Genomic DNA, 13,016 nt, shown 5'->3' on the forward strand with positions numbered 1-13,016 from the left:
ATGTAGACTCAGTCTACCACATCATCCGTAGACTAATCTATCACATTATGACGTCATTAAAATGATGGCAATTTTGTAAATTCGTTTTTTACTTATTTACACCTTTGAATAGTAATATTACAAGATTGCCATCATTTTAATGATGTGTCATAATGTGATAAATTTGGTCTACGGATGACGTGGTATACCAAGTCTACCTAAGAATTTCTCCTATAATAGAATTAAAATATATAATGTTCATATAATAACATTGTATAAAGTTGTCAAATTACTCCTTAATAAGGAGTAATTTGACAACTTTATCTTTAATTAACATTAAATGACAAGTTTTTTAATCTTTACAAGACACCAAAAATAACCATTTTTTTATCTCTATGGTATGAAACGAGTAATAATTTTCCAAAGAGCTATAACCTCTTTGAATACCAAGTGGTTATAAAACTTATACTGCATAACCATAATTCTGGAAATAAGCAAATTCTATAACAGTAGCTGGAATTCAAATTACATATACAAACTGGAGAATGCAACTACCTAATTTCAAGAAAAGACTAAACCTATACAATAGCTAATATTTATATATAATTATTAGTTTTACTTTTTATAACTGGTATACTAAAATTCTCTAAGAACACCTAATTTCACCAAATTTCTTGTGTAATAAAACATCAAGAAATAACATTAGAACCAAATGACATGTTTTCTCAAATGCTCTAACTTCCACAAGCCATGCATTCTTCAGGGTTAGTAAGAGAACAAACCATCTGCGCCATTTTGGTCTCATCGTCAACAACAGCGTTATCCTTCTGCTCCTTGTCCTGCATTACCAATTAAATAAATTCTTTCAATAAATTAAAGACGGATATGCATTAAAGCAAAAGACAATGTGATTGATAATTACTTTAAGAAGAAGATCAGTATCAACAGTGAACTTGATGGCATCAGCTGCAGCACGTGACCGCAGATAATACATTCCCGTTTTTAGACCCTTTTCATTTGCACACGGTAAAAAATAATTAGTTTGACAATATACATTTAAGCAATAAATATAGGTTAAACGACCTAAGCCATGGTAAGGCAGGATAAGCTGCAATTAAACTCTACATATCATAGTTGTATACATGTAGAATATATTATTTCAATAGTTACCTTAGACCAAGCATAAAAGTGCAATGAAGTTAGTTTGCCAAAATTTGGTTGTTCCATGTGTATATTAAGGCTTTGACTCTGATCTATATAGCATCCACGATCAACTGCCATATCGACCAGCGTCTTTTGCTTGATCTCCCAAACAGTCCTAAAAGCCAGAAAACTTTTCTTAGCTTGAGGAAGAATCACAAGACAAGTGAAAAAAGATGTGACAGAGAATAAAGAAAGGCAAAATAAACAAATATCCCTACTTGTAAATAAGCTTTAAATCATCAGGAATTTCAGGAATGTTCTGAACAGATCCATTCTCATTAATTATTTTATTCTTGAGAGTCGGAGTCCAAACACCCATCTCAGTTAAGTCATTAAGAAGATGTTTGTTCACAACAACAAATTCACCACTGCAAAAATAAAAAAATTAGGACATTGAAGAAAACTGAAATTAGAAGAGGTTAAATAGAATAAAATGATATAGCACAAACCTCAAAACCCTGCGACTATAGATGTTAGATGTATATGGCTCAAAGCATTCATTGTTTCCAAGAATCTGACTGGTTGAAGCAGTTGGCATTGGTGCCACGAGGAGAGAATTTCTAACTCCATTCTTAGAAATCAATTCTCTAAGAGCATCCCAGTTCCACCGACCAGATGGAGTTACACCCCACATGTCGGGCTGCAGAATTCCCTGGATATTCAAATGGACACATCCAGAAGTTAGCAAAAGCCTGTGAGATTATCAGAAAAAAGTTTTCAAGTCACATTTGACAAGAACTAACATTTCCCATTATGCCAAACAATTCTCTTAATACACAGTGTGATCCAAGAGAAAACATTGTAGTCAAGAACAAATTTTATTGAACATAACAGACATTCTAGCAAAACAGGGTTGTTGGACAAACATGTATTACTTCATTAGTTCATTATTTAGAAAATGGAAGATTAAACTCAGCTAAAGTACATTGCTTAGAGTTTGAAGAAACTTCTCTTACCTTGCTTACAGGACTACCAGCATACGTTTCATAAGGGCCGTCTCTGCCAGCTAACTCACAAGATGCTTTCAGAGCATGGTAATAAATAGTTTCAAATATCTCCTTATTCAGTTGTTGAGCCTGAAATTGATTTCCTCAAAACTGTCAAGTCACAGCTTATCCAAGCTAAGATTCAAACAAATTATCTATCAAAGTAAATTTACCTCTGGTGAATCAAACGCCATTCCAAGTAAGATGAAGGCATCTGCAAGACCCTGAACCCCAATGCCAATGGGCCTATGTCGAAAGTTTGACCTTTTTGCATTTTCAACCGGATAATAATTAACATCAATGATTTTGTTAAGATTGCATGTAACCACTTCTGTAACCTGTTCCAAAAGGAAAAACATAAGTTATAATCAAGCTTATCAGGGGAAAACTGATTTCTAAGTTGTACAAGCCACATAATATGCCAGATAATATGTTTAACTAACAAGTGAATAACAAACCTCTGCTAGTTTTTCAAAGTCAAAATATCTATTCTTGGAACCTCTGCTTCCAACAAGCTTGGTCGGGTGAGACTCCACTGGAACCCCCTGAAACAAACAAATGAAGATCAATCAAACCACAATCAAACAATTAAACAAGAGACCATTTATGTGAATCAGTTCCGGTAGCACCCACCCTTTCTCTAACAAACAGAGGCAAGGCAATTGATGCCAGATTGCACACAGCTGTCTCAGTTGGACTTGTATACTCGATAATCTCAGTACACAAATTAGAAGATTTAATAGTACCAAGATTCTGCTGATTGCTTTTCCTATTGCAAGAATCCTAGAAAGAATAAAGATAGTATAAACAAACTGCAAGAACACGCTCATATAAGGATTAAATGGAACACATTTATAGTCACCTTAAACAGCATATAAGGAGTCCCAGTTTCAATCTGGGATGTTAGAATTTCAAACCATAGATTCTGTGCTTTGACAACCTTCTTTGCCTTGCCCTGGGTATCATACATAAGCCATCAATAACCAAAATCAAACAGGAAAGGAAGGAGATAAATGCATTTGCACTCGACAAGACCTGAAATCTAAAATTACCTGCTTCTCATATTGGGTGTACAATTTCTCAAACTCTTCGCCCCAACAATCCGCCAAACCCGGTGCCTCATTAGGACAAAATAATGACCAATCACCGTTACTTTGAACTCTTTCCATAAAAAGATCAGGTACCCAAAGGGCAAAGAATAAATCCCGAGCTCGGTTCTCCTCCTAAAAGAGGAAAATTACACTCTTGATGTTAATGATTTACAATTTGAACCATAGAAAAAGCTGAGTTTGCATTGGAGAAAAAAAAAAAGAGAGTTTCCATGAAGAATTTTACAATTCAATGTACCTTCCCATGGTTCTTCCTAAGATCCATAAACTCCATTATGTCTGCATGCCATGGTTCCAAGTACACAGCAAAAGCACCTAGAGCAATTGAAGCAATGATTTAAAAGAGATTCACGAGTGTCACAATTTATGTCATGTGTGATACAAAAGATAGCTCAATTGACACACCTTTCCTCTTGCCTCCACCTTGATCAACATAGCGAGCAGTATCATTGAACACCCGTAACATTGGAACAATACCATTAGACATGCCATTTGTTCCACGAATGTAGCTACCAGTAGCACGAATATTGTGAATAGACACACCAATTCCTCCAGCAGATTTGCTGATGACAGCACATTCCTTTAGAGTATCATAAATACCTTCAATGCTATCATCCTTCATGCACACCAAAAAGCAGCTGCTCAACTGCCAAAGTAGACCAATAAATTAGTATGAAGATATTTACAGTACAATATACAATGAAAAAACAAATTCACAAATTTTCAAAACAGGAATCTACTAGAGATAAAACATACTTGGGGCCTTGGCGTCCCAGCATTAAACAGGGTAGGAGAAGCATGTGTGAACCATCGTTGAGACATCAAATGGTAGGTTTTGATAACTGAATCAATATCATCTTTGTGAATTCCAACAGCAACCCTCATCAACATGTGTTGAGGTCTTTCAACAACCACCCCTTGGACTTTTAAGAGGTATGACCTTTCCAAGGTCTTGAAACCAAAGTAATCATATTCAAAGTCCCGGTCGTAAATGATCTCACTGTCCAGACGAGCAGCACTCTGAATCAAATCACGAAAATTGTTATCACAGTGATCAAATGCTCTCTACAAATTCGTTTAAAAAAAAAAACTTTTTCAAAAATACCTTCATTATGATATCATAAACATCATCAGCAATCAAAGGAGCCTTCAGCCCAGATCTTTCATTAAAATGATTGTACATGATTTTGATCCTACAATAGCAATCAACAACAATCAGACAAAATGTTTTGCACAACAATTTCATTGCTTAATCATAAACATCAAATGAACTTACGTCTCTGAAAATGATTTTTTCGTTTTCTTGTGCAGATTCGAGACAACAATTCTTGCAGCCAACTGCAAAGAAAAACAATAGTGATGAGACAATAATTGTTGCAAGCAAACATGTAAAACGAGACCAAATTCAACAAAAATCAACATAGAATCAAAAAAATTATCAACAATTCCACCACTTAAGACTAACTCAAATACACAATAAAGCCCACACGGATTTAATCTATTGGTCTAAGACTCAAACATCTTGGCACCATGGTCACAAGTTCAAACCCCAGCTACATCCTTTCTAATAGGAGGGGTCAAGCCTAGGCTGCTAGGCATTATAGCACAGAATTGTAAGATATGTGGCTTGCAGGCAATCCACATACCAATGTTCGACAGTGATCCCAGCATCGGCTCAGGGAGTGAGTCCTCGTCGCCAAAATAATAAATTAATAATAAACTATCCTAGCAAATAACAAGAACAATTATTAAGGACGAAAATGAAATTGCAACGAAACCCACAACGAAAACAAATCATATTTCCAACCCACAGTCAAAATAACACATCAAATTATATATCAACAAGTAAAAGCAACAAAACAATAGAGCGCTCAAAAGACAAAAATAAAAATAAAAAAAATGAAAGAAAAGACAAACTTACAGATGCATAATCAGGATGATTAGTAGTCATAGCAGCAGCGGTTTCCGCCGCCAATTCATCGAGTTGGCTAGTGGTAACACCCTTATAAACACCAGCACAAACTTTCTGCGACACCAAAACGGGGTCACAGTGATCAATGCTCAACCCATAACTCAGTTTCTTCAATCTCGCCGTTATCTTATCGAAATGAACAGTCTCTTGTCTCCCATCTCTCTTCACCACATACATTTTTTCTGTGAGGACTTTTGACAAACAGGTTTAGGGTTGGGTTTGAGGCGCGTAGAAGAAATGGAAAAGATGTGGAGTTATTTAAAGAGGAGGGAAAATTAGGTTAGGGTTAGGTTTGGGGATTTGAAATTCCCTCTAAGACGGAATTTGGGGGATTTTGAAAATCCGCGCCAAAATGGAGAAAAGGGGAAAATAAAGGAGCGGGTTTTTTGAATGTCGATTATGGAAAGTAGGGTGACGGGGTTATTTTTGTGAGAGATGATGATATGTTTGGAATTTAAAGAGGTATATAGCCCTTGTTTTGGCGGGGTTTGCAATTTTAAGGGGTGTGCAGAAACAAACTCGTGAGTCATTTTTTTATACCTAAAAAAATTAAAAATATTTACAAAATTTAACTCATTACTGAAAGTTTGCAAACGTACTTAATAAATTTAAATATTTATTTTTTTACTCCACGGTTTCAAACAGTTGTAAATAGTTTCAAAAAACACAATTTGAAATCATATTACCAAACTTTTCGCAATTTCAAATAGAGTTTCAAACGGTTTCAAAAAAAAAAGAACAGTTTGAAACTGTTTTATAAACCGTTTCAGAAACAGTTTATAATAGGGTTTCAAACGGTTTATTAAAAAATAATTTGTAACCGTTTTCAAAAACAGTTTCAAATAGAGTTCCAAACGGTCTCTAAAAAATAGTTTCAAATACAGTTTCAAACAGTTTACAGAGTATTTTTACAAATTTTCAGAGTAAAAAAATAATTTTTCGGAAAAAGGGTAAAAAAATAAATTTTCAAAAACGGGATATTTTTACAAATATTCTTAAAAAACAGAGTATTTTCTGCAATTTTCCTTCTTTCAATATGTAAAAAATAAGCAATGTTATATAACTTTCTTTTTTAACCCAACTTCATTAACCCACCTGACGTAACAACAAACTAGTGGATGTATTAAAAGTTGTTTTTGATATATACACTTTTGAAGAGTAATTGGACGAATTAAATGCTGTCGCGTAAGAATGAACAATAAAAATGGTATAGAAAGGTCGTTTAAATAGCATCTTCCATAAAAAAAATAGGGCTTTATTGAAAATTACTCTTTCTTAAAAAAATTGATATATCCGTGTTTGACTTTTTTTAATCAATAACAACACTTTTTAACTAAAAACATTTGCATTAATACGAAAATTGTGAAATTCTTTGCATTCAACATGTATTCTAACGCGCATTCGCTCAATATTTTACAATTAAGATAAGACTTGCATATATTCAAGCCATCTTCACCAATTTATTTTTTTATTTTAATTTTTATCTCACAACTATTCCTTTATCTTTCTCTCTCATAACCATCTTTCTATTCTTCTTTTTTCATAATCTCCACCCATCCTTTTTTCAAATTTACAAATAATTTTGATTTTGATTTTAATTACTCGCATAGTGAATTTGTTCGCCTTAGGTTCCTCGACTTTATAGTCCTATGCAGGGGCGGAACTACGTTCAGGCTCGGGTAGGCTCGAGCCATGGCTGCCTTTGAAATTTTAGAGATTTAAGGTGTGACCGATAATAGTCGGCCTGGAGTTTCATCACTTCAGCCATGGCTACCGGCTGAACAGAGTCTTTCTTTGAAGAAGATGAAGCCGAAAATAATTTGGGTTTTTAGTTTAAAAGGGCAGATTTGGCCCTTATCTTTTTACTTAAAGTTTTTTGGTTCCTAACTATTAGTACTGTTAGAAGCAAATCAAACGGCTATAATAAAAAAGTTCAAAATTAAAGTTGCACGTTGTCAGACCTAATCCTCATCTACACTCCAAAATGATTGAACTGGACTAATATACCCCTACTATTTGTTTTTTTACCAAAGATAATCTTTCATTAATCTGAAAAAATCGACTCTGCGAGTCTTACGTCCAGCCACACAATCTGTGCTAGAGAATTAGACAAAAAAAAATCTCAAAGGGCTTTTTTGGCAACGGAATGTGCCGCCCAATTACAGCTCTTATAAACAAAGGAAAACGAGCACGTCACAAAGGACTGGATTAATCTACTACAATCTTGAATAACAACATCGCAATTTAAGTCCAACGATGTGCCCAAATTTAAAGCATCAATAACGCTTTTAGCATCTCCTTCCACCTGAATATTACTAAGCCGAAGTCTTCTTGCAAGCCACAAGGCTTCTCTGAGAGATAAAGCCTCCATTAGCATCGGGGAGGATATGTGGGAAAATCTTCTCGCCGCTGAATCGATGACTTTACCCTGATGGTTTCTTGCCACTGCTGCCCCGACCCCTGTTCTAGAGCTCAGATGTAATGCTCCATTAAAGTAAATTTTGATTGCATCTCTATTTGGAGGTCGCCAAAGCTGGTTCCGATCGAGAAGAGTGCTGGCAGCTGCTGAAATGCTTTGCCGAGGGGGATTTCTGTTGACCACTGCATTTTCAAACTCCACTTGCAAATCGGCAGCCCTTTTTAACACCCCCAGGGGGTCCATATCCTTCGCTCTAAAAATAAACTAATTTCTCGCGAGCCAAATCGCCTAGAGGATCCAAATCGCTTTACTCTCCATTTTTCTCCCATCTCTGAGAGTGGCCTGAACTTGGCGTAGCCTGCACCAGAATTTTCCCATGGATAAAGCAGAGCTACCCACCTCTCTCAATTCCAAACCTGCACCCATCCAAACTGCTTCGACAAAAGGATAGTGCAGTAGCATATGCATTACTGTCTCATCTCCATTACAGCGAGGACACAAAGCCGATACCCCATTCAAACGAGCATGAATATTACCATTAGCAGGTAGCCCATTATTTAAAACTTTCCATAAGAAGATTCTAACCTTTGGCGAGGTTGAAATGGACCAAATATCTTTCCATGTAGATTTATCAACTGACATGTCTGTCATCTCTTCAGTCGCCCCGGGGAAGAAAGCTCCACAGCCAAATGATAAGCTGTTCTCACTGAGAAGATCCCATTTTTACTGTGTTGCCATATCATCCTATCCTTGGCCTCTGTACTGCTAATTGGAAGAGCTTGAATAGCTAAATCATCAGCAGGAGAAAAGGTTGCATTGATCAAATCTGCATTCCACTGGAAAGTACTCTGATTTATAAGGTCTTTCACTTTGCTAAGGTGATCTGGAACAGTGGTTTCAGGGTCGATAGTGAAAGGATAAGAAGTAGGAAGCCATAGATGTTGACGAATGGAAATGTCTGCTTCGGACTGAACTTGCCACATGACTCCTTTAAGCAGAAGTTCCTTCCCCTTCATAATGCTTTTCCACGCCCAAAAAGCATTTGAATGACTGCCCGCATCCATGAAAGAGCCAAACGGATAATACTTGCCCTGGAACACCCTTGATATAAGCGAGTTCGGTTGAGAGAGAAACCTCCAACCCTGTTTAGCGAGCAAAGCTAGATTAAAAAATTCTAGATCTTTGAAGCCGATACCTCCGCGCTCCTTTGCTTTACACATTTTCTTCCAGGAGACCCAATGTATTCGTCGTTCCCCATTTTTCTGATCCCACCAAAAATTAGAGATAATTTTGTTGATCTCCTTACATAATTTCTTTGGTAAGAGGAAGCAGGACATAGAAAATACAGGGACAACAGTTGCCACGCTCTTGATCAAAACCTCTCTTCCCTCCAGGGATAGGAGACTTTCCTACCATTTTGCAGTCTTTTGACGGACTCTTTCAACTATTTCTCCAAACGTTGCTGATTTGGATTTATTCACCACCTCCGGCAACCCCAAATACTTATCTTGGCCTCCCATGTGAGTCACTTGAAGGACCCTGCTCATATTAGCTCGGATTTCTGCTGGGGTGTTTCTACTGAAGAAGATGGAAAATTTGTTGAGATTAACAACCTGTCCTGAGGCTTTGCGATAGACTTCCAGAATGCGGTTAACTGTATTTGCTTGGCACAGGTTCGCTTGAAAAAATAAAAGTGAGTCATCGGCGAATAGCAAATGAGACACTGCTGGGCTTCGTCGAGAAATCTTGACACCTGAGATAAGATGGTTCGTCTCCACTTGGTTCAACATGCTTGAAAAGCTCTCTGCACACAACAAAAAAAGAAAGGGTGAAAGGGGATCCCCCTAACGAAGGCCCCGAGTTGTCATAATCAGCCTATGAGAGACGCCTTTGAAGTTCAGCGAGTATGTAACCGAAGTAATGCAAGCCATAATCCAGCGGATCCAGATGTGGTTGAACCCCAATCTCCTAATCACCCGTTTGACGAATACCCATTCAATCTGCTCATACGCCTTGCTCATATCCAGTTTCAAAGCAAGCTCAAATCCAGTTTCAAAGCAAGCTATTTGCTGACTAACATATTTTATATATTTCTTCAAAACAAATCTGTTTAAGTGACAAACTATAAAACAATTGTACATATAGCTTTTATTTTAAACTTATTTTATGTTCATACAATTTCATTAATTTTTTATTCGCATTGTTTTATAAATTTAACTTTTTTTAAATTAGTTTAAAAAAAAGATAATTTAAAGTTTTAATTTAGTAATTTTGTTTTGAAATAAAAAAAAAAGATTTTTATAAAATCTATGTAAAATACTCTCCCTATTTCTATTTATTCGTCACTTTTAGCTAAACTGCTAATACTAAAAAAATGTAATTTTCATCTTAAATTATAAACATAAAAACTAATATAACTCTATTTATTAACTCTATTACTAAAAAAGGTTAATTTTAAAAATTAAATTATTAATCTAACCAGTGAGATTTTTAGTTTTAAAAGTTAAATTATCATTTAATGAAGTGATTTAATAAAAAAGTTAAATTTGTAATTTTACTATTATGATCTTAATTCTACTACAAAATTTCATAAGCCTACTATTATTTATACTAGTTGAATTTTAAAATTAAAATATACTTGAATGGAACTAATTATGTGGAAATAATTTCCAGTTTAATACTTTTTATAAATAAGCTATCTCAAATATAATTATTGATTCTCGATCAAATTTCTATGAATTTTTCGTTTATTTTTATTATTTTTTTTAAAAAAATTAGATTGTGAATAAATTTATTATTATAATACTAAAAAAATGCCAACTCTATTTAGCCTCTGAAAAAAAAAATGCCAACTCTAATAAGATAATTCAGGCAAATTTTAAAACAATCAAATTAATTACGTGTTCTTTAGTCCGAGCTGGAAAAAATTCCTGGTTCCGCCACTGCATATGGATTTATCAAATTTACTTGTTGGTTTGCTTATATTAAGAGAATATTTTCTTTAAAGAAAGTAAAGGAACTCAAAAATATCAAGAACAAAATTTTGACTTCCGGATTCTCTCCAATTTCAAGTAAAAATATTTGTGTTTCGTTTACCACAAAGGTAAATTAATTCAAGTATTTATTATAAGGATATTGGCAAAACAAATCCTAACGTTTCACTTTTTCGCGATTTAAACCCAACGTTTAAAATTTTACTAAATAAATCATAATCTTTCCAATTTTTACATTTTGTAACTCAAGCCCATTATTTGCTGAAATTTGAACCTAGACTACAATTTACTAAAATTGAAAAGTTTAGGATTTGTTTCATAAAATTTTAAACGTTGGGCTTAAATCGATAAAAAGGTGAAACGTTAAGATTTGTTTCACCAATATCCCTTTATTATATATAAAAAAGTATACGAAAAGCATACTCTAAAATAGATCTAATATATTTTTCGATTAAAATACACATATTTTATATAAAAAATATTTATAAAATATAATAATACAGTTCTAGTATAGTCTTATATATATATATATATATATATATATATATATATATATATATTATAATATATGTTATATATATATATATATATATTATAATATATGTTATATGTATACTTTTTATATGCTTTGTTTATACTTATCGAATGAAATGCGTAAGCGTTTTGTATAATTTTTGAATGATATGCGTATATTTTTTGTATACTATGTTCATACTTTTTGAATAAAAATGAGGAAATTACATCCTTTACATCATTTTTCAAATTATTTGTAAATATACTCTCCTAAGTTTACCAATTACAAGCGTGCTCCTTTTTAAAGTTTTGTTTCCAGATTTACGTGTTTTTATTTCTTCTTTGCCAAGCACTAACCTAATCTGTCTATAACTAATAACTATTCTATTCTTTTCTGTTTGACTTTGTCTTTATAACATTTATAAAATTCACAAAAATCCACCATCTGGTCATCCATACCTTTCATTGCACATTTTTTAATTGAATATTTCACCATTCTCTTAAATATTTCCTACTAGACAATACCATAATTTTAGATGGTGGAAATTTATGTATTTAATTTTAGACATTTATTTTTAAAATAAAAAATTTGATATCATCTTATGAAGACATTTGTTATTTGTTATCAGACACTTGTCTTTTAACATAAATATTGTTATTTTTATTGTTTAATTGTATTATTTAATTTTCTTAAAATGAATTGTATGCATAAGAGCATATATATTTTTATCTTTCATAAATAATTGTTTTCTATAAATATTTTATAATTTATCATTTATAAATAGACATTTTTCATTTAAAATATTTTATTCTTTTTAGTTAGTTTTAAAAAAAAACATTATCTATGTTATTTTATAAAGATTTTTTGTGCCATATCAATGATATTAATAAAAATTATAATTTATTATATAGTTCAAAAGCAACAAGTTATATAATGTAATTTTCCCTAATTTTTTAAAAAATTAAATTAAATTTAATTGCATTATAGTTTTGATTGCTCGATGGTTGATTTTAACTAATGAGTTGTTGAAAAGAAACTATTAAACAACTAAAATTCTATAATAAGCTACTTAGAAACTAAAAGTAAATAAATACAAATTAAAGTATATAATATTTTTAATTATTATAATAGTTGAATAATAATAATATCATATCATTGCATGAATTTGTAATGACATTACAAAAAACTACTCAACATATAATTTTAATATCATTTATTATAAAAATATAGCGTCATTTCTATATATTTTTATTATTATATTCATAAGTTCTACATATACTGTATAAAGTTGTTTTCATCTACATAAATTTAACTTTTTAGAAATTATCTTTGATTTTTTTTATATTATTCAAATAAAAAATATATCAATATCATATGTTATAACATAAAATAAAATTAGAAGATAGACTACATTATTTTTGAAAAAGAAAAATAATATTTGTTAAAAGATTGTATTTATATTCAAACATTGTAAAAATTAACTCACCGACTAAAAACCAATCAAAATAAAAGCAAAATACAACTAGCATGAAGATCAATTAAAGAGCAACAAACGAGCTACCAATAAGCTACCAATAATTAACCATTTAACTGCCAATAATCAACCAAAGAGCAACAGTAACAAGCTATCAAAAATAACTAAATAAAATTGATGAGCAATTAAAATCAACCAACAATCAACAAATATTCAATAAAAAAATATTTTTCAAGTATTGTAATACAAGATACTATAGAAATGTTATTTCCTAAAATGTGTAATCTCTAGTTTCTAAGTGTTTTTATTTTATGTATCCGAAAAGTTAAAATTTAAAAAATATTTAACCAAAAAGTCAAATATATAT

General features: G+C 32.5%; 1 protein-coding gene across 1 annotated transcript; it reads right to left on the reverse strand.

The window, feature by feature from the left end:
* Window positions 1-461: 461 nt before the first annotated feature.
* Window positions 462-5,683, reverse strand: LOC126656026 (ribonucleoside-diphosphate reductase large subunit). The gene is made up of 17 exons (XM_050350468.2): window positions 5,199-5,683; window positions 4,554-4,615; window positions 4,383-4,470; window positions 4,034-4,297; window positions 3,683-3,923; window positions 3,516-3,592; window positions 3,221-3,391; window positions 3,031-3,123; window positions 2,802-2,951; window positions 2,627-2,713; window positions 2,342-2,506; window positions 2,139-2,258; window positions 1,632-1,834; window positions 1,401-1,550; window positions 1,150-1,297; window positions 902-988; window positions 462-818 (listed from the first exon to the last, which is right to left on the reverse strand). Exons 1-17 carry the CDS (start codon window positions 5,424-5,426, stop codon window positions 714-716), a joined length of 2,439 nt encoding a protein of 812 aa, XP_050206425.1. The 5' UTR covers window positions 5,427-5,683; the 3' UTR covers window positions 462-713.
* Window positions 5,684-13,016: the final 7,333 nt, after the last annotated feature.

Source organism: Mercurialis annua, linkage group LG7, assembly GCF_937616625.2.
Source record: "Mercurialis annua linkage group LG7, ddMerAnnu1.2, whole genome shotgun sequence".
NCBI classification, from domain to species: domain Eukaryota; kingdom Viridiplantae; phylum Streptophyta; class Magnoliopsida; order Malpighiales; family Euphorbiaceae; genus Mercurialis; species Mercurialis annua.